General features: G+C 43.0%; 1 protein-coding gene across 13 annotated transcripts in view; it reads left to right on the top strand.

Moving 5' to 3' along the window:
* The first annotated feature begins 1,259 nt into the window (after positions 1-1,259).
* LOC309654641 (uncharacterized protein) overlaps positions 1,260-23,061 on the top strand; it is a 179,541-nt gene continuing 157,739 nt past the window's right edge. For 11 of the 13 annotated variants that reach the window (XM_082448977.1, XM_082448975.1, XM_082448971.1 and 8 more), the window contains exon 1: positions 1,260-9,990. In XM_082448977.1, coding sequence (XP_082305103.1) covers positions 9,789-9,990 — 202 coding nt within the window. In that variant the 5' untranslated portion in view covers positions 1,260-9,788. Of the gene's footprint in view, positions 9,991-19,783; positions 19,826-20,491; positions 20,645-23,061 lie in introns of those variants that run through there. The other 2 variants (XR_014260362.1, XR_014260361.1) reach the window with 2 other exon arrangements.

The following is a 23,061-nucleotide window of genomic DNA, read 5'->3' as shown; positions in this document are numbered from 1 at the left end:
GGAGTCACTCGCTCTGTGGACAAGGCGAGTCCGGCATGGCCTCTGCCCTCCTGAGCCTCGTGGGGTAGGGAGGTTGGGCCTTCAGAGATAAGCCTACAGCTAAGTCTGCCTCAGGGAGAGCAGGACAGAGGTGCACGCTCTGTTTGGGGTGAATTAAGTGCTGCTGGACGTCCACGAGGGCTGGTGGGTCTGGAAGGGTTTCTCCAGCTTCCTGTGAATTGGCAGCTTTTGCTTTTCTCTGCTTGAAGCAAGGGTTATTTCCATCTGCTTCCTGATACTGTTGAGCTAGAAGGCCCACCAGGCAGAGGTCCTGGGGCTGGAGGCTGTGAGCTGCGGTGAGTGTCCATTTGCATTCAGGCTAACAGAGCCCGTGAACGATGTACTGATGTTGTCACGGGGACAGGAGGGGAGGTGGGCAACGCTGGTGCCCCTTTGAGCAGGAGCTGGTCTCAGCGAGAGCACTGGACTCCTCCCTCCACTTAAGGCATTTAACATGTGTTACAGCTTCTCTCGCCCTGTCCTCTTCCGGTTCCCTTACCTCCTTATCTAGTCTTCCCAGGACTTAAAAAGAGACAAACAAACCTCAGAGGTATAGGGTTTCCTCCCCTTTCCTCCCCATGCTGGCTGGGAGCACATTTCTTAACCCTCGCTTCATACCACTCTGTGTGTGTCTGCTTCCTCTCTCTCTCTCCCTCTCTCCCTCTCTGTCTTTGATTCCCTCTATTTTCTCTTTCTCTCCCCCATTAGTCTTTGATTCTCCTTCCATCCCTCCTTCCCTATAAGTCACAAGATCTGAAAACCCAGATTATTTTCTCTCTGAAATTTGCAGACAGCAAACTAATTTGAGGCAAGAGAAATGAAATGTTTTCATGTCATTTCAATTTCTATCTTCCACTGTATCTTCTCAGACACACATTGGACAGAGTAAGAAAATGTTCGACTCTAAGTCTGTTCTGATTTTCAACCACAGGCAGCATGTATAACTTTTTTTTTCCCTGAGGAATCCCTGACAGACAGCTTCATCCAAATTTCAGCCCATCCAAATGCTTTCCTTAAGCAAGAGTGTTAATGTTTCTCCTTAAAATCACCGTTTTTCAAAGGAGGGACAAGATGCTTCTTCAACGGACTAGACTGACGGGATAGATTCTCTTGGTTCTGCTTTTCTAGGTGATAACCTCACGGTTTTGTTCGAGGATGAAGAAGAAAAACCAAAACAACAGTGGGACTATAGTTCCTTTCCTCTCCAAAAGCTATTACGACTGGGTGTCTGTCCATTAAGGCAGTCAGTTGGCTGGCTGGCTGGATTCATCCATCCATTCATCGGCTGTTTGAACAATGATTTATTTAGCGACTACGAAAGGCAGGCTCTGCGATAAAGAGAGGTCCCCAATCACATGGAGTGTCTCCTAGTCGGTGAGACAAATAATCTAATAAAAAAATGAATGAACAGGATAGTTTTAGAAGTGCCATGAAGACAGTAAAGGAAGTTGATGTGACCCCGAGTGGGGAGTGGGAGCCTAATTTAGAGGGAGGGGCAGGAAGCCTCGTTACAGAGGAAGAAACACATCCTGAAAGCCTTAGATGATAAGGAGGACCACCTACACACATGTATGTGGGTGAGGGATGCATGGTGGAGAAAAGCAGACATCCTGGGGGAAAACTTCCAAAAGGAGCTGAAATGAGTTTGACTTACATTTCTTTGCTTTAGCAAATGTCCTTCTTCTTCTTATTTTCCTCTTCTTCCTCCCCCCTCTTATGAGGAGGTGACCCAAGCTAATAGTCACCCTCAACCTAGACCCCAAAGGCCAATTTCTGTTTTACCACACGTGGCCAGCAAGTCAGTTTCTGCTCAGGGATCATTATCTTTCTGTCTTGGTTTCTTCCCCAGCTCCAAGAGCATTACAGTTCATACCTTGAGGAAGAGACTGCAGTGGGTGCATCTGTCCACTGGGACAAGTGTCCCCCCAAGCTCAGGTGGACGTGATTTTCAAGATCACGGAATGGAAAGAACCCCACATGATCTGTCTTGTTGACATCTTGGAGAACTTTTTATGTTTCTGTGTCTTTAATTGGCTTGAAAATATGTTGAGTGAAAAAGGCTTTTTGGTAGTGTTTTAACCAAGGTCAGAGAACCACATGTGGCCCCGAGAAGTTTATTTTGCGTCTCAAGCTGGCCAATGATTAGCCTGTCCCGAACGACTTCATCTAAGAGGCACTTACGTAATGGAGAGTGAATAAAAAATAAAAGCAAATTACAGAGCATGGAGATAAGGGGAAAGCTGAAAAAAAAAGTAGCATTTCACCTTTCAAATTTGGCGGAGATTGTGATCAAGCTATAGATTCTGTCTGCCTGACAGATGGCTTTGAGTTCATTTTATTACTTAACTAGGTCAGTACGCTGGAGTCCTCAGTGATCAGGTGGATAGGACCAGATCAGGAAAAACTAGGCTTAAGGGCAAAATAATTTATTAGAGAGTTTCAACACACTGGTAGAAGTTTCAGTCCAAAAAGAAGCTCTGATTCTAAATTTGTAGGCACCTAATCATATATAAAGCCAAAACTGACTGTTTTCAGGAGATGTTTGACATGTTTTAAAATATGCCTCTCAGTAATTGATAGATCCAGTAAAAACATCACCAAGGACATAGGTGATTTGAACAGCACAATACTGTATTTACCTACCGAGACATAAACATACACACATATGTATATCTGCTCGTATGTGTTCATACATGTATATGTATCAGCTGCACCTGGCTACTGGAAATTACACATTCTTTTTAAGCACACATGGACTCATTTAAAAATTTATTTCTTAATAGTCATAAACCAAGCTTACAAATTTCCAAGTCCCTAGCCACAATACAAATGAACTAGAAATTAACAACAAAAAGATAAACTTAAAGGAAACCTCATATACTTGGAAATTAACAACAAAAAAGGACCTATGGCTCAAAGAAGAAATCATTACGGAAATTGAAAGTAGTTAAAGTTGAATGATAATGAGCACAGGAATACTAGCTATAAAAACTTGGCAAGCATGGCTAAAGTATATTTTAGAGTGACATTTGTAGCTTTAAATGCTTATGTTAGAAAAGAAGAAAGGCTGACAAGAAATTAGCTATGTGTCCATTTTAGGAAGACAGAAAAAAAGAAATAACTGAATAGGTCCAAAAATAGTAGAAAAAAGAAAAGAAATAAGAGTAGAAATAAATTAAATAAAAAAGAAAACCACAAAATTATCAAGGTCAAATTTGCTTAAAATGACAAACTTCTGACCGGTCAAGAAAAAAAGAGAAGTCACAAACAGTATCAGGATGAATTAAGGTCATAAGTACTGATGCAGCAGAGATTAAAATTTAAGGAATATGATGATCAAGTTGATGTCAAATACTTAAAAACGTCTGTGAAGTTGAAAAATTCCTAGAGAAGTGTAAATTATTAAAGCCGACTGAAGAAGTAATAAACACCTGAAGGATCCTATAATTTTGAAAGAATTTGAGCCAGTAGTTAAAAATCTTTCCACAAAATAAATACCAGTTCCAGAAGTTTTTATAGGTTGTTTATACTCTATTTTCAAGGAACAGATAGTTCCAGCTTTAGACAAACTCTTTTCAAAGAGTAGAAAAAGAGAGAACACTTATCACCCACAAGACTAATACAACCTTGATTCTAAAAGTAGAAGGAAAATCATGGACCAATTTGGCCGTGAATCTAGAGGCAAGAATCCTAAGTAAACTATTCGATAACTAGGGCCAGCAAGGATCAAATAGCATTTATTTCTGGAATGATCGACTTTCTATCATAAAATGTATTATGTAAATCATCATATTTATAGTTTAAAGGAGGAAAATCTTGTGATCACCATAGATTCAGATAAACACTTCACGAAATTCATCAACCATGCATGATAAAACCTTAGCAAGCTAAGTTTAGGGTGGAACTTCCTTTATTTACAGCAAATAACTTTTTAGTGGAAAGCTATGAAAAGCAATGCCTTGAACATTAGGGATGAGACAAGGGCTGCGGCTACTCTTACCCCTGCTAATGAACGTTGCTGTGGAGTATAAGCCAGCTCAGTCAAACAAGCAAAGTGCAAGGGGTGAAAAGGAAAAATCAAAGCATCACTATTTGCAGATGATATGATTTTTTCCATATAGAAAAAGCAAAAGAATCTACAAATTATGAGAAATCACACACACACACGCACACACACACACACATACACATACACACACACACAGTTGTATCCAGTTGGGATCTCTACAGGAAACTGGTAGTATCCTCAACGTAGAGTTTGATGACTAGAAAGATGTAGTCAGGGTGAAGGGAAGCCAACAAAGACGGTCACCCCCAGGTAAGTAACACTGAGGCCCCTCAGTCTGTGGGGTGAGAGTGGGGCGTGGATACCACAACCTGGAGAGGGAGTTGCAGCTCTAGGCAACTTCTGAAAGTGGGAGGTGAGCTTTGTTTCAGGAGAAGAGCACAGCCCTGCGGCCTGGCTGCCTGAAGGGGAGGGGGCGGGGCACAACACCCCATCTTACTCTCTTCCTGTCCTCTGCTCTCCTCGCCATTGCTTCCTATTTCCGACCCTCCTGGGAGGCTGGACGCAGGGACTCCTGGATGTAGAGTCCATGGAGTTCATCTCCTGGATGCAGGGCATGACGGGAACGGCGGAGGGCACACTCGGGGGCCAGGAGAGGATGGCCAGCACACATCTACCAATGCCATGCAGGTCCTTTACGTAGACACGTACAACTGTATTCAACTATAATAAGGGGAACTAAACAAATGAAGAAAGAGCCATATTCATGGTAGAAAGACATCATAAAAATGTCAATTCTCCACGATGTGATGAGAGATTGAAAGCAATTTTAATAAAAATTCCAACAGGATAGTTTTTTGCAGGACGTGATTAGCGGATTCTAAATTTTAATGGAAGAGTAAATCGAATAAGCAAGACAGTCTTGAGAAGAACCAGGCAGAACATATACTCTACAAGATATCAGGTCTTCTTATAAGGTTTTAGCAATAAAGACACGGTCTATTAGCACCGTGAGACCAAAGGAATAGAATAGAGAGCCCAGAAAGAGGCCCATCAAACAGAAATCCCATAAATGGCAGAGCTCACAATTGCAGGTCAGTGTGGAAACGATGAGTCATTCAAAAAGTGGTGCTGTTATCGTGTATTAATGCATATATGTGGAATCTGAAAAAATTGGTATAGACGATCTTATTTACAAAACAGAAATAGAGACACAGACGTAGAGAACAAAAGTATGGATGTCAAGGGGGAAGCGGGAGGGTGGGATGAATTAGGAGATTGGGATTGACATATATACACTATTGATACTCTGTATAAAATAGATAACTAATGAGAACCTACTGTATAGCACAGGGAGCTCTACTCAGTGCTCTGTGGTGACCTAAATGAGAAGGAAATCAAAAAAAGAGGGGATATATGTATATGCATAGCTGATTCACTTTGCTGTACAGTATAAACTAACACAATATTGTAAAGTAACTGTACTCCAACAAAAACATTTTTTAAAAAGTGGTGCTGTGGTTGGTTATGCACGTGCAAAAATCATAAAAGCTGTCTAATGGTCTGTATTCAAATGACAGTTCTGAAGCCAGGGGCAAGGTGGATTAGAAATCTAAAACGTGAAAGACAATATTTTAATATACTTAGAAGGGAATATAGAAGGATATCTTTATGACTCTGGGACTAGAGCAGGATTCCTGAACAAGTACAAAGGACACAAACCATAAAGGAAAAATGGATAAATTCAACCACAATAAAATTAAGACCCTCTGTCCTTCAAAAGACATCAGTGAGACAGTGGAAAAGCAAGCCATGATCTGGGATATTTCAACACATAACTGACAAAGGATTAGTATTCTGAAGGTATGTACAAACATTTACAAATTAATAAGGAAACTATAAACACTCCAATGAAAAAAGAGGCAAAAAATATGAATAGGTCAGACACAGAAGAAGTCTGGGTAACTAATGAACATGGAAAATGCTCAGCCTTGTTAGTTATTGGGACAATCGGCAATGTCCCACCCTCCAGATTGGCCCAAATTAAAAAGTCTCACCACAGCAAGCGTTGGCAGGAGCATGGAACCAAAGGAACTTTCACACACCGCTGCACCTGTGCAAGCCGGTGAAACCATTTTAGAAAACAACTTATTAGGAATTAGGTCAAGTGCATACATATCCTGGAAAGCAATCACTCGACCACTTTTGACTTTCAGAAATGACCATGTCATGTGGTTGGATCTAAGAGATCTCCTCAAGGAACTCTTCCACTTTTTAACTGGGAGACACGTATAGGATGATTCACAGCAACGTTGCCTGTGATAACTGAAAAGAAAACGTCCTAAATCTCCATGTCCACTGATAGTATGAGGGATGAGCATATGGGGTGTGTTAAGTAATGGAAGACTTTAGATCCATGGAAATGATGAATCCATACTCAACACAGATCAGGTCAAACACAGAGTGTAGGCAAAAGCCAAAACAGAACAAAACAAACAAAATACTGAAGTGTGGAAGAACTTATACACAGTTCAAAACCAGGCAAAACTCAGCAGTGTGTTATTCAGGGATGCCCTCACATCTGGAAGATTTAGCAAGAAAATCAAGGAGTGATTTATATAAAACTCAGGAGTTACCTCTTAGAAGGAAGGAAGGGAAGGTGGTGGCATTCCTAGGGCATCAGGATAATCAGTCGTATTTGTTTCTTAAGCTGGGTGATGGGTATGTGGGCATTTGATGCATTTATTTTTAAAATTATCATTCTTTAAAGTGTACATATATGTTATATGTATTCTTTTGTATATTGTATACATAAAAAACAAAAAGTTAAAAAAACAGAGATTACAAGAAGAAAAAAAATGCATCTGGTCCAATTTCCTCTCCATACTATAGCACTTGAAATGACTGTCCTTTCCATGTCTTGTTTTCTTCATGTTATATCTCCTGGTATTTTATTATTCTTTTCATGATTTGCAAAGCATTTATCTTTCCCAGTGCCTAGAACTGGTCTGTATCATCGTAGGCATTCAGTAAATATCTTTTATTGTTGAGTGCAGCAACAAGCTAGCCAAATGAGAAAAAGTTCAATTTCCCTAGTAATTAAAAACACTGCTATTCGAAACAATGTGAATTTTTACGTAGCAAATTGACAACATTTGAAAAAGTATCATTGGAAGAGTATGAGAAATCACATATTGTTTGTGGGAATGCAAAATGTAAGCGGTGGCTAGTTCTACAATAAGTTTGGAAAGTCCTAAAAAATGTATTCTTTGATGTAGTAGGTCTACCTATAGAACTTATGATCATAAAACCATTAAGATGTGTGTACAAATTTCCATTTAATACAGTACTTTATGTAATTACGTAAAAGGCATATACTTGACAATCATGGTTTGTTTAAATAAGCTATGGTCCATCTATAATTTAATGGATAGTATATCACTATTAATATGGTGTAAAGTAGATGATGAAATAAAAAGTTCTTGATATATTATTTAGTACAAATGAGGTTAAAGTCCTATGTAGAATATAATTCCATGTTTTAAAAATATACATATTTATGTATAGATAAAGAATAGAAAGGATATATATAGTCCCTGACCTTTAATTGGTGCTAAATAAATAAATGAGTAATAAAGAAATAAAGGAACGAATGACATACACCAGAATCCTGACACTGGTTACCTATGTGCTAAGAGTAGGGGTGACGGCAATGTTCAACATTTTATATCATGTTTATGTATTCTTGTTGCAGGAAGAAAAGTTGCAAATAATTAGAATTAAAATGGAAGACTAGTATCTCTGCATGACCATCTTGTTTCGTATCACAACCAGCACAGCATTATCACAAATGGGCTTATTAAATATCTTTGAAGTTGAGGGTCACGTTCAGATCTGCTTCTTTTCTTTTTCTTTTTTTTTTAAAGTAATGGCATCTTATTTATTTATTTATTTATTTATTTATTTATTTTTGGCTGTGTTGGGTCTTCATTTCTGTGCGAGGGCTTTCTCTAGTTGTGGCAAGCGGGGGCCACTCTTCATCGCGGTGCGCGGGCCTCTCATTATCGCGGCCTCTCTTGTTGCGGAGCTCAGGGTCCAGACCCGCGGGCTCAGTAATTGTGGCTCACGGGCCCAGTTGCTCCGCGGCATGTGGGATCTTCCCAGACCAGGGCTCGAACCCGTGTCTCCTGCATTGGCAGGCAGATTCTCAACCACTGCACCACCAGGGAAGCCCCTGCTTTTTTTCTAATCTTAAATACCTGTTTATTCAATATCCTACAGTTTTGAAACCTTGAAAAGAAATGGTTATGTGTTCATACCCAGGTTCCAAAAGTGCCCACTCTAAGGTTACTATTTGGCCAAAATTTAACCAGCTGGTCCCACAATGTGCTCGCTTTGTGGGAGTGCCAGCCCATGTCAGCAGGGAGGCAGTTACAGAGCCAAAGATCCAGCTCTGGATTTCCACCCAGAGGCTGAAAACGGCCCCTAGGACTGAGAATTTCAACACAGGACCTCCCCCCTGCCCCTAACGCTATTGGTCTCAACTAGCAATTGGGTGCATTGCTTAGAAGACTTTGTTTCAAGGTCTACTAAACTTTCTTAAATTCCCTAACCTGGATACCCATACAACAACCTGGGTAGATCTTTCCAGATCTGATTTCTATTAATGTGGCTACTGTTGTTTTCAAATACATTCATGGCAAGACTTGAGAAATGTATGATTCTTGTTAAGCATCATGTTATTAGAACATTTCTGTGCTGTTGGACATACAGATTCAGAAAATTTAACCAATCATTTTGGATCGCAAGGTCTGTCCTTTTCAACAATGTCCTGTGCACACCCTTGGGTGCTGCCTTCTTTCTGGAATTTTTGAGGGTTTGATGCAGGACCAAGTGTTTCCACACCACCCACAAGCTTCATGCTCATTAGTTCCACTATAATTGGAGTCTTCCAGCAATTTACTTGGGAAGAGAAGGAAAAGACAGGGGCTCTGCAATACTCAAGATTACAGGTTGTCCTGAGCGATAGGAATTCACAAACCCAGAAGGGCACTATTGTTGTGTGGTTTGCTAACTTAGGCTGAAGGTTGGACAACTATCAAAACCTTCCGTCTTGAGAGGGTTGTGCTTGTACTAAAATATCTCAGAAAACCTGACTTTTATGATGCTTTTAGTATATCCTTTCTGGGTCTTAGAAAGAATCCCTAACCTAAAAGCCAAACTCTACTAAATGCTTGGAATCCAGTGATAAATTTAAACTGGAGCCTCACAAACCCCTTTTGGAAGAATCTATGAATTTTCAGTTATTTGCATAGGCATGGAATTATTTTGGACACTAAGGAAAAAGTAGTGCCACTGACAGCCTGCGGTAAAACACTAGCTGAAAACCACATTTGTCTTAAAGGAAATACGAAAAACATTAGCCCCAAATGGCACCGACCAGGGGCTGTGTCCACTGTGATAACTTGCTTTGGTGAGGATTGGAAGGTATGCTTGGAGTCGCTCAGGGTCCTGGAGATCCGTGATAATAATTTCCAGGAGGAAAACTGCATGGGTGTGGAGAGTGGAGAACTTTCCAGTGGGTTTTATTTAAATAAGCTAACATTTAACAGATTATCTGAGCCTAGTAAAACATGTCGAAATACAGTTCCTACGGCGTGGTCTCAGATCTTTGCAACTGTTTGGGGAATATAATTAAAGCCAGTTCATCAGACTACTGGGTGGGGCCTGCTGAGGACTCTGGATGGGGAAGGCTGGCGACGTGGAAATCTACAGGCAATTAACATTAGACCCCGGAAGAAGCGGTGCTGAGGAATTAACGAATGCGCTCCTCTGCTCGCGGGAGTCCTGCACAGCGAGCGGTGATGCATTGAACAGTCCGTTTTCCTTTTCTGAATCGGGGGCTGTGTTTTGCTTCTCCTGGCTGCTGATGGTGCATCTGAAAGGTAGGAGTCCAGGTTTTGCCTGCAGGCAGATATTTGCAATCACGTCTGGCTTGGCTTTGCCATGTCATTAACCGCCCCCCCCCACCCCCGTTTCCCTGCTACAGTTGTTTTCTTTTTATTAAATTTCCCGTCTAGATCCATGCGTCTGCATTTCCAATGTCAACAACCACTTTTTATCACAGATAATAACTTCCTTTTACAGAAGGGGCTGTATCATCCTACATGCATTTCAAATTACGTTTTATGGACAAACACTGAAATACAGTATTTGGCAGTATGCGTAATTGAGTATATTTATAGTAATCTAAATCTCAATTTTGCGAGAGCCAAGAACCAAGTTGGTTGCAGTTTTCTTAATAATCTGTTTCTTGAGAGTGTTGTTGCTTCTCACCAGAACTTAATTAAGTTCACATTGGGATGTTTATGAAGGAAATTATGCGGTATGCCCAAACACGCCATACCAACAATTATCAAAACACCAGCAGTTCCTTAACACTCCAGAGTTTTCACAACCACGATCATGACATGTTCCCAGATCGGTTGTTTGCTAATAGACAGGCTAGAATAAAATTAGGAAAAAATGGCTGAGGAATGGGAAGGAAAGCCCGACTTCTGCAGTCGTCAAGGACAGGACTAAGCAAGTGTCATGGTGTCTGTCGTTTTGCCTGATTTATTATTGTCTCGTGGTGTAGACACACACTGGGCAGGGTGCCAAGTTCAGGTTCTGGGTTCTGCCGCTGACCTGCTATGGGTTATGCAAATGTGTCTGGTCCTTGTGGATCACTCGAAGAAAAATAGAGGACGGTTAGGAAGCTATTGGCCAAAATGAGGTTAAAATGAATTTCTTGTTCCTTTTGCTAAAGGTGTTGAGTGTTTATTTACTATAGAGTATATTTAATCTAGTGACTAATCCTTCATAGCCACGTAATGCTGCCTGTAACCCACAATGAAAACTGAGTGAATGGTAGAGAATTAGATTCAAAACTTGAGTGATGAGTTTCAGGTGTTTCCAGTTTTGAGATGTAGCCTGACGGGATGATGATGCTCACGCAGGAAAGAAGTACACAAGTATGGAAACAGAGTTGGCAGAATGGGTTGCATATTTTAATCTCAGACATATAAGAATGTTCCAGGTGCAGACTTCTGTTATCAGTGCTTTCTTGATTGTGTGCCCTTCATGGACGGAATGTCTGCACACATGACACTGGGCAGATGCAGCCTCCAGCAACAGTTTTATTAAAGAGGAAATGTAGCTTGGAAGGATTGCACTGTGGAAACAAGAATTTACATTTCAATGGCTATTACGTTAGTTCTCAAACCTGTTTGAGTGGGATTCCTGTTTAATTTTAAAGCCCAATGATACATTTTTACTTGCCCATCCTGAATCCTGGTGCAACTCAGAATGTAATGACTGGAGTCTTGATTTCTTTTGTTGATTGTTCTGGGTACATTTTAAGGGTGCAGTCTCGTGGCTACTGACAAGAGAGTTGTTCTGTGTATACTTTATGTCCATGCTCTTAAAGAAATGAAGCCTTAGAACAGTGATAGAATTTGGATGGGTGTTTCTTTCTTCTGTTCTATGGAACATGTAAGGCACATTCTTATCTCTGTTTAAGTTCTACCAAATTCTAGAAAATAACCTAGTTAAACAGCCTTTCTTTTTTTTTTTAATTGGGGTATAGTTGCTTTACAATATTGTGTTAGTTTCTGCTGTACAATGAAGTGAATCAGCTACATGTATACATATATCCCCTCCCTTTTGGACCTCCCTCCCACCCCCATCCCACCCATCTAGGTCGTCACAGAGCACCGAGCTGAGCTCCCTGTGCTATACAGCAGGTTCCCACTAGCTATCTGTTTTACACATGGTAGTGTATATATGTCAATCCCAATCTCCCAATTCATCCCACCCCCATTTCCCCACCCCCCACCGTGTCCACACGTCCGTTCTCTATGTCTGTGTCTCTATTCCTGCCCTGCAAATAGTTTCATCTGTACCATTTTTCTAGATTCCACATATATGCGTTAATATACGATATTTGTTTTTCTCTTTCTGACTTACTTCACTCTATATGACAGACTCTAGGTCCATCCACGTCTCTACAAATGACCCAGTTTTGTTCTTTTTTATGGCTGAGTAATATTCCATTGTATATATATGCCACATCTTCTTTATTCATTCATCTGTCGATGGACATTTAGGTTGCTTCCATGTCCTGGCTATTGTAAATAGTGCTGCAATCAACACTGGGATGCATGTGTCTTTTTAAAATCTGGCACCAAAACAGAAATATAAATCAATAGAACAGGATAGAAAGCCAAGAGATAAACCCACACATCTATGACAAAGGAGGCAAGGATATACAATGGAGAAAAGACAGCCTCTTCAATAAGTGGCACTGGGAAAACTGGACAGCTACATGTAGAAGAGTGAAATTAGAACACTCCCTAACACCATACACAAAAATAAACTCAAAATGGATTAAAGACCTAAATGTAAGGCCAGACACTATAAAACTCTTAGAGAAAACATGGGAAGAATACTCTTTGACATACACCACAGCAAGATCTTTTTTGACCCACCTCCTAGAGTAATGAAAATAAAGACAAAAATAAACAAATGGGACCTAATTAAACTTAAAAGCTTTTGCACAGCAAAGAAAACTCTAAACGAGACAAAAAGACAACTCTCAGAATGGGAGAAAATATTTGTAAACGAAGCAACTGACAAGGGATTAATCTCCAAAATATACAGACAGCTCATGCAGCTCAATATCAAAAAAACAAACAACCCAATCTAAAAATGGGTGGAAGACCTAAATAGACATTTCTCCAAAGGAGACATACAGATGTCCAAGAGGCACATGAAAAGCTGCTCAACATCACTAATTGCTAGAGAAATGCAAATTAAAACTACAATGAGGTATCACCTCACACCAGTCAGAATGGCCATCATCAAAAAGTCTACAAACAATAAATGCTGGAGAGGGTGTGGAGAAAAGGGGACCCTCTTGCACTGTTGGTGGGAATGTAAATGGGTGCAGCCACTATGGAGAACAGTGTGGAGGTTCCTTAAAAAACTGAAAATAGAGCCACCATACGATCCAGCAATCCCACTCTTGGCATATACCCTGAGTAAACAGCCTGTCTTGAACACTCATTCTCCACAAAGTTGGGCGTTGTAAAGGAGATGCAAAAGAAAAAAGGAGGCAGCCCACACCCCCTGCCTTCTCATGATTCACCACCTAGTGGGAAAAGGCAGAATAAGCATATGTGAAATACGTAAGAAACACTTCCTATGTACTAAACCACATATGTGAATGTTGGGTGCTGGGTTGGAAAATCTAAGTCAATCAAGTGGATCATGATAGGAATTTGGTAGAAGCAAAGCACATAGTTGGGGATCAAAATCAAAATACTACAAGGACGATAATGAATGTTGCCTTGGAATACATCAATCACTGAACCAAAGGCTCATTCTGATGATTGGGATTACTGATGGAACTTTACTTAATCTCCCATCAGAAGCTCCAAGTTCAGTAGTGAAAGTAACAGGTGGCAGGTTGCTTCAGTGACAGTGACTTTCATGCTGGAGTGGCTCCATCTGAGCTTGGAACTTCTTTTCCCAGGACTGGGAATCATGGGGAGATTGAGTCTATAGTCTTGGGGTGGATTTTGGGGGTGGAATAAGGATTTCCAGAGAAGAAGCTGGAATGTTGAACTACCAGCCTTAGGCTCATGTTGGTCTCCAGCTTGGAAGCCGATAGTCTCAGAAACACAAAGTGAGGGAGAAAAGTCCCAGGGGTTGGTGGCCTGAAGGCCAGGAATAGGAGGTACGGGTCTCACTCCCTGTGGGTCCCCATGGTTATTTCTCTTAGTGGCACAGGACAATTTTCCTAAATTACAAATGAAGGTTTATGTTGATGTGATTAAATATGATTTTTCATATTCCTTGTAATGAGTAAGGAATCCAAACTGTGTCAAGATCAACTCAAATGGACACTGTGTGTTATTAATGTAACATCTTCTGCCCTCAGAGAAATGACAACGTATGTGGAGACATAAAACACATCAGAGTGAAAATTAATTTTGAGGTTTCAGGGCAACTGACCAGCTAAGTACTAAGTGAAATCAGGTGCATGGGTGGTGACATGAGATGAGATTTAGCACCACGTGCCTTTGTCCTCTGTCACTTACCTATGTCGCACCTTTAGCAGCTACTCACCCCTCCCAGCTCCAGCCTCCTCATCTGCCCACCCCCCAGGCCTGTTGCAAGGATCAAAGGAGATGATTTATTCCATTTTGATAAAGAGTTTTGTTGAAACTCAGGTGCGTGGTTAGAGTGAAGCACTCTTGAGCCAAAGCTTTGCAGGAGAGGCAGACACTGTAAATAAAGGATTTTAGCCCCAGGTTAAGAGCCGAGAGAGGAAATGATGGACTCCGTCTGGAGGAGACCGTGCGTATGAAGACACTTTACAGAACCAGGTAGGAAATACTATGAATGCGGGGAGCTGCCAATGTGTGCTGGTTCTATCAGATTATTTTACAACAATAGAATGATTCTTAACATCAACAAGAAGGTGGGAAATTCCCAGCTGGGGTAATGCCTATTTTCTGATAGGTGTTTATGAGGAATCCATGGACACATGTCATGGGTAACCCCACTCTCTGGTTATTTTAGATCAGAATCTGACCCTAGCTATTTTTAACCTACGAACTAGCTTGAAGAAAGTTTTGGGGAAATCCATCCTTTTAAATTAAATGTGGCACAGCATTTGAGTTTCTTGCAGTGTGCCCTTTAGTTGAGCCTAGTGCTAAAATGAAGCAATTAAGAATATAAAGGTTGAGTTTTGAATTAGAAGATCTGAAGCAAGACCTGGGTCGTAGGTACACACACGCACGCATACACGCACACAGAGTTCTTCCCAAGTTATCAACCCATTAACGGAATAGTGCCTCATGATATTACATGGGTCCTTTGGTCAATCGTTCAACACGATTTATCAGTTTAGAAGATAGGCGATCAGCTATGGGCTTGTTGATTGCCTTTGCTTTCACAGTGGTACCGTGGAGTCACTGAGAGCGTTCCCTACGGTGGATTCGAGGTTGAGTGTTACGGGGTGTTTAGCCTTAGGTTCTAGAGGCCACGTTAGAATACGGGGTGAAGGCTCTTCTGGGGGCAGTACGAGGACTGGGACAGGGGACTCTCAGCCGGTGAGGGGACCGTGGGGCAGCCGTTGCTGACGTCTGAGGAGAAGTGAAGATCCTCTTGCTGACAGAGGGGCACGAAGTAAAACGCTGATTGGGAATCTGACGCTCTTCCCGAGCTCCCCTGCTGGGCCGCGATGTGGGTGAAATCTACTCCCCACATTAATGAGAAAATGCCAAGGGAGGCCAAGCCTGGGGAGCAGAGGAAAGAAGGGCCCGGAGATTGCGCACTTTCCTCTGATCTCCCGGCGGCTGTGGACTCATCAGCCTCATTTAATTAGTGAGGAGAGAGGGAGCCACTCTGCCAAAATAAACAGTGCTGGGCACACACGCGCTTCCTGATAAGAGCTCCCTTATCTGCGAGCACAGCTTCTGGAGTAACTTGGAGTCGCTGACGGCTCGCTGCTGGCACTTGGGGCCTTTGGGAGCCACGTCCACGAAATCTGGGGCTGCTCCGTCACAGTCTGCCAGGCCGCGGCCCTGCCAGCATCTTTCTTGGTGCAAGTTCTGTTCTGTTTCTCTTCCTAAATGAAAGGATAGGGAGCTGGTCTCCTGCATCCTAGAATCAAAGTTTCTCAAATGTACCTGGGCTTAGGTGGAGTTGTACTGCCCTTTGTGTTTTCGGAACGCTGTAACCACGGCCCTGCTCTGTATAATGACTTTCCCAGTTTCCCAGATGGGGAGTTTTGACTTGAAGTTAAGAAAAGCCGAGTGAAGAGAGCTCACAATTATTGTTGGTAAGAGTGAGAGTTCAACCTTTACTTGCCTGTTTAATTCAAATTCCACACAAGACTCTCCGAGCCCTTTCTCTGGGCTGTGCACCCCGCCACGTGCTGTGGGCATCAAGAAGGGCACCCGGGCCCCTGGAGAGCTCTGTCTTGAGGTGGGAGAGGCAGGAGAGACCATAGGTCGTGGCCAATGTTCCCTCCCCTCAAATATCAATGTTTAAAAAAAATTCACCATAATGCGCATGATGCATTCGTGTGAGATGTATTCCTAAGGATGAATGGACTTGAGAAATACCATCTTCTGATAGATTCTTAATACACTAAAAAAAAGATTTTAATGCAGATCTGTCAAGAGATGATTTTTGTTCCGTAAAGTGAGTTTTAAAGTGATACTTACCAATTCATTCAAAAATTGGAAAGAGTCAATGCCTCCGGCATCCTCTGGGCCCTGGGCAGAGTTCATTGGGTTAAAATAAGTTATTTACTGGCTTTACTTTGTGTGTGTATGTGTTTTTTTGCTTTAATGATTAAATAATTTTTCGTCCCTTGAAAGCTCCACATTGGTTGACTGTGTAGGGAAGTGTTTATCTTTTGTTGTTTCCAGGTGGTACTTCCTTCTGCCTCTGTGTGCTATCTGAGCAGTAAAAATAAGACATCGTTAGAATCAGATATGAACCCCGTGACTTGCTTGTTTATATACCTACTGTACCTTTGTTTTGTTTGAATTTCTGAAGTGAGTCAAAGCAAATATATGTACAGTCTGGAGATGGTTGTATATAAACTAGAACATCTTTGGTCACAGTTGCTGATAATATATTCCTTCAGACGAAAGCCTTAAAGAAAACTAGCTATTGATATTAATGGAAGGGATTTCTGAAAAGCTTGAGAGGAATAACTGGACTTTTGTTCTACTTCCATTTACCGCTTATCCTGTAACCCGTTGCAGGGTGTGGTCCTTGCCCTGACCCAGCTTAAGTGCCTGGTGGGGTCGTTTGCTATGAATAGACACCACTGTATGAAAACAGTGACTGTGCTTTGTGTTTTAACACCTAAAAGCATCGGCTTCATTAATCCATTATGTGTTGCATGCGGCGTCATGAAGTAGAAATATTTGATTTCAAATGAATTGTATTCTCTGTATGTATATGAATTGAATTATTAGACAAAGTTATAGTGAGTTTATTACTATTGGGAATGATATTAGACAAAACTTTTAAAAAATTACACTAGTATTTTTTTCCTACTTCAAAAAAACACTTTAGGCTGGATAACACATTTCCAGAATGGATGTTTCTTGTATTTCCAGAATGGATTGTTCATATTTTAGGGACAGAATTTTTTTTCTTTTTTCTTTTTGTAAATTGCATTGAAAAATATCAATAAAATGTTGTATTATTTTCTGCTGTTCAGCAAAGTGATCCAGTTATATATATATATGTATATATATGTGTATATATATAGTCTTTTTCATATTCTTTTCCATTATGGTTTATATCAGGGTATTGAATATAGTTCCCTGTGCTATGCAGTAGGACCTTATTGTTTATCCATCCTATACATAATAGTTTGCACCTGCTAATCCCAAACTCTCAATTTAGGGAGAGATTTGATCTACATTAAAAGAAAGGCCAACCACCAACTCTTCTAGAAATAATATAAACAGATTGTTGTTAGTGGTTGGCTTCAGTTATTTGTTTTAGTTTTTTATTTTTAAATTTTTAAAATTGAAGTAGAGTTGTACAATATAGTGATTCACAATTTTTAAAGGTTATACTCAATTTTTAGTTATTATGAACTATGTGCTACATTCCCTGTGTTGTACAATATATCCTTGTAGCTTATTTTACACATAATAGTTTGTACCTCTTAATCCCCTACCCCCATATTGCCCCTCCCCCCCACCTGGTAACACTAGTTTGTTCTCTATATCTATGAGTCTGCTTCTCTTTTGTTGTATTCACTGGTTTGTTGTATTTTTTAGGTTCCACTTATAGGCGATATCATACAGTACTGGTCTTTCTCTGTCTGACTTATTTCGCTTAGCATAATGCCCTCCAAGTCCATCCATGTTGCTACAAATGGCAAAATTTCATTCTTATTTATGGCTGAGTAGTATTCCATTGTATGTGTATATATATATATATATATATATATATATATATATATATATATATATATATATATATATACACACCACATCTTCTTTATCAGTTCATCTGTTGATGGACTTTTTTTTAAACATCTTTATTGGAGTATAATTGCTTTACAATGGTGTGTTAGTTTCTGCTTTATAACAAAGTGAATCAGTTATACATATACATATGTTCCCAAATCTCTTCCCTTGTTGATGGACACTTATGTTGCTTCCATACCTTGGCGATTATAAATAGTGCTGCTGTGAACACTGGGGTGCATATATCTTTTTGATTTAGTATTTTTGTTTTTTTCGGATATATACACAGGAGTGGAATTGCTGGGACATACGGTAGTTCTCTGTTTCCTGTGGAATTGGGTGGCTCTTTATGTGAGGAAGGAGGTCAAGGTGACTGAGTGAGCGTGATTGAATGGGGTGGGAGGGTGGAGCCTTGGAAGGATTATTACCCGTGCGTGAAAACGCTAGAAGAGACCAAAGTTGTGTTAGACAGGGTGCCAAGAGCCAGGAGCTGCTGTTGCTGAAAAAGGCGGGGAACCGTGAGGAGCAGGGGTGATGCACGATGACATGATGTAAGGTAGAAGGGAAGGAGAAGGATGCGGAAGTAGGAAGAGGTTTGACAAGGACCCCTCCATCACCTCCAGGTCTGGTGTGTGATAACTTCGAATGAAAAACAGCCACCACGTGAGGGGGAGACAGAGCAGCGTCCTCAGGGAAGTGTCAGTCTTTGTCAGAACAAGAAGGAGAAAAGAGTATTTGGGGATTAGATTGGGGATATAGGGAACTTTGCTGTGAATGGTCCACGAATTCCAGGAGGCGCAGTGGAAGGGTTTCAGGAGTTGGGAATAGATGGGAGAGCCTTGTGGTCATTGGACTGTGGGGAGGAGGGTGGGGTGACCTGGAAGACAGAAAGAAAGGGCAAGGGTACAAAGCATTTAGCCTGGGGCTGCAACGTCATGAGCTCTCAGTAAATGTTCGCTTTTAATCGTCTTGTCAGGGAACGATGAATTATTGGGAAAAAGGATGTATCAGAAAAGGATCAATAACAATACTTCTAACTTACAATCCAGACATTCAATCAGTGTTATCAAAAACTGTGTTAGCTCAAAGGATTAGATAAAACTACCTTCTGATCTAATTGGAGAGAGCGCCTAAAAGAGCCGGGAGCTATAAATCTCAGGCAATATTGGTCTTTCCAATAATGCTTTATATACTGACTTGCAAAAACAACGTTAGAACATTTAAAATACTCACGTTTCCCATCAGAGTAAAGGAAAATGGTTTTATTTTTGCATTTCCCCTTGAGTGAATGTGATTTATTTCGTTTATAAACTCACCACTTTACAAGGTTTTTGAGGAATATCAAGCAGACACGACACAGTTATAATTCTTGGCTTCTAACAGCATCTTCCTTTTGTATGGCGAACTACGTCTTATTGTAGTTAATGTTGTGAGGAGTACAATATCTCTCCAGAAATCTTTTCATATCCTAGACTCAGTGCCTCTGGGCTCAGAATCTGATCTGGCATATTTTACTACTTGAGTAAACATTTAACCTCAAAATAAATAGGCGAAATCTTTTAGATTTAAAAAATGGATTGAAAGATATTCTGGAGGGGATTAAGCCTGTCTCTATTCAGTAAAATTTCTGACATTTTCAAATCCCTCTGACACTGAGGTATTCTCTTTCCCCAGTTATGATTTCAGATTGCACAGCTAGTGTTTCACAGAAGAGGACGCCTGTCAGGTACACAGCTCAGGGATGCAAAGGGTACTGTCCTAGGTACAGGAGTAGCACCTCTCTCTGGAGGGGCACCTCACACTTCATCTCACCTGAATTCTCTGCAGTAGGGGTCCCCAACCCCCGGGCCGCAGACTGGTATCTGTTAAGAACCAGGCCGCACAGCAGGAGGTGAGTGGCAGGAGAGTGAGCGAAGCTTCATCTGCTGCCCCCCATCGCTCCGCATTGCCCCCCATCGCTCCCCATCGCTCCCCATCGCTCCCCGGTACCGCCTGAACCATATGCCCCAACCCCCGTCTGTGGAAAAATTGTCTTCCACAAAGACGGTCCCTGGTGCCAAAAAGGTTGGGGACCGCTGCCTGAAGCTGGGCATGGGGCACCACTTCTTCCTTCTCGGCTTTTGTGACGTCTCGATTCTACTCTTATTTCTTAATCTTCCATCTTCGTTTCCTTCGCTGGGCTTCTTCTTTGTATCCCTGAAATTCTTTATTAACCCATTTAGTCATTGTTATGGGCTGAACTGTGTCCCCCACCAATTTCATACCTTGAAGTCCTAACCCCCAGTGCCTCAAGATGTGACTGGATTTGGAGACGGGGTGTTTAAGGAGGGCAGTTAAGTTGAAACGAGGTCATTAGGGTGGGCTTAATCCAATAGGACAGGTGTCCTTACAGGAAAAGGAGAAGAGGACATGACACACCCAGAAGGCAGACCGTGTGAGGACACAGAGAGAAGACGGCGTCTGCAAGCCTAGGAGGGGGGCCTCCGAGAAAGCAAGCTTGCCAACACCCCGGTCACAGACTGCCAGCCTCCAGAGCTGTGAGAAAGTAAGTCTCTGTTGTTTCAGCCCCTAGTCTGTGGTACTTTGTGATGGCAGGTCTGGCGAACGAAAACGGTCATTCATCTGATAAATATTTTTAAGGCCCTGACAAAAAGGCATGGTTCATTGACAGAATAAAGGTGTTGTCTCCTGCGGGGAGGCAGACGTGTGAGGCGAAGGGCATAATTCAGAGCTGCGTGTCCTGGAGGTCCGCCCTCCCCGCTGCTCAGCAAACCCTTGGAGACACCTTGCTGCTCTGCACTTCCTGCTCAGTCCAGCAATCAGGAAATCAGCTTGGCTCAGATGGGTGAAAAATACAGCCCGAGCGCACCCCTTCTGCCCCTTCCCCGACTCGCACCCTGCTGGGAGCGCGTCACCTGCTGCCTGGACCAGTGCAGCCTCCTCGCTGGTCGCCCGTGCTCTGCGTCCTCAGAGTGCCCTCAGCACGCCCACCTGGGCACTTACAAATTCAGCTTCGGTCAGGTGGCCCCTCTGCCGAAAGCCCCACAGTGGCTTCCGTCTCACTCACACCGGCAGCTGTGATCCGCCCCCAGCCCCCTGCCCTCGAGCCCCCCTCCCGCAGTGCTGTGCTGGCCCTAAATGTACCGGGCCCGCTCCTGCCCACGGGCCTTTTCTGCAGCTGCTTCTTCTGCCTGCAATTCTCCCACCTTCCTCCCGCAGGCATTCGGCCAACGCCCTCATTTCCCTCACACGTCACCTTCTCAACGAGGTCCGTCCTGACCACCGATTTCATGTGATGACCTGACCCCGCCCACTGGCCCTGCTCCCCCTCCTAATCCCCTTCTCCCTCTGGGGGCTCTTACAGTCTAACGTGTTCGGGGTTTTATGTGTTTATCGTCTCCTCCTTCCCCCACCGCTCGAGAACAGGGAGTCCCCAGGGCGCGAGTGCAGGGGCGCTTGTCTGTTTTGACCGTGGAGACCCCGCAAACGCCTGGTGCTGGGGCTGGCGCGTGCGTGGGGCTGGACGCAGGTCTGTGAATTTGGTGACTAGAGGACCCCATCCCATCTTTCGAGGGGGAAACATGCAGAGGGAGCTGCACCTGCGAAGGTCTGAAAGCCCCGAGGCTGTGGATTGGAAAGAGCTGTTAGAGTCTTCAGTATCTTCAGCTTTCCAGGCGCCGGCACACGTTTCCTGGGCAGCTGCCGGGCAATGGGCTGAGCAGGGCAGGGACTCTAGGGGCCAGCCCTGCGTACCCAGTGAGGGCCTCTAACGGGCCATCTTGCCTGAGACTTTGTCAGCTCTGCATTATGGGCTGCGCGCTTCCGGCCCCAGCCTGCTCCCCTCTGCTCTCACAGGTACCAGCTCGGCATCAGGACCTGAATGCTCTTCCTGCCCAAGTCTGATCAGGCCCTTTGTCTTTCACAGGGGCCCCCCCTGACCCCAATAAACCTCTTACACTCTTAACTTCATGGTGTCCGCTTCCTGAAGAGCCCAGGTGGTCCAGGGAGGAGGTGGTAAGCTGGCCTGTGGGAGTGGGCCCCCACTCGACTGGCAGTGAGGACCCCATCCCAGGGGTGCCCAGAGCGTGGGTGATCTCTGGCACAAGGTGGTAACCCAATTGCTAAGACTGCCACTGATGGTGAGTTGGGAGAATGTTCCAGCAGAGGGGGTGTCCCTGGCTGGAGAGACGATTCAGGAGTTTGGGAAGGTGAGGAGATGCAGGGTACACGAGGACCATGGAGTCGGCTGGTTGTTCCTAAGTTGCCGTGGTGCCCGTGGTGGGCTGAGGGGAAGCTGCAGGCAGTTAGGGGACAGTTGAAAACCAAGTGTGAAGGCCAGAGGGCCTCTTGGAGAGACCTGTTGCTGTAGTCAGGGTAGAAAAAGTAGAAGACCAAACTCAGGATTTAATAGACTTCAATTATTCAAAGATAACTGAACCATTATGCCAAGGTCAGGGCCCTGGCTGGGAAAATACGGGACCCTTACACATGGGATGGGGATACCTGGGTGGATGCCTCCAAATATTTTGGCCCCCAGAGCCCTCTGAACCCTCGGGGCCTGCAGAGCTAGTCACCCTTCTCTTTTATGAGCTAGCACTCCACTGGTGTGGGAGGACACCACAGACCCTGTCCCCACGAGGCAAGAAGGGCCTCCTTAGAACCCCACCTCCTTTTCTGGTTGCCAAGCTGATGGCTGGAGATAAGTCACAGCGTATCCAAGCCAGGGATGTTCTGGTGAGCCTGGCAAGTTAGAAAGAGACGATACCACCGCCCCTTTGAACGGCAAAAATCAGCCAACATACACTGGCAGGAATTGGGACTGGATTTTGAGCGTGTTGATCAAGGGGCTGGATCATAAGACTGAATAAAGGCGAGTTTATGCGTTTGGGAGCAGTCTCTCAGGATACGGGCACAAACCTCAGAGGATGGTGTAAACTTGCTGCTTGGCTCGTTCTTAAAAGA

Source organism: Balaenoptera physalus, assembly GCF_965194825.1.
Source record: "Balaenoptera physalus genome assembly, chromosome: 2".
Taxonomy (NCBI): Eukaryota; Metazoa; Chordata; class Mammalia; order Artiodactyla; family Balaenopteridae; genus Balaenoptera; species Balaenoptera physalus.
This window is presented reverse-complemented; position numbering and strand designations above follow the sequence as displayed.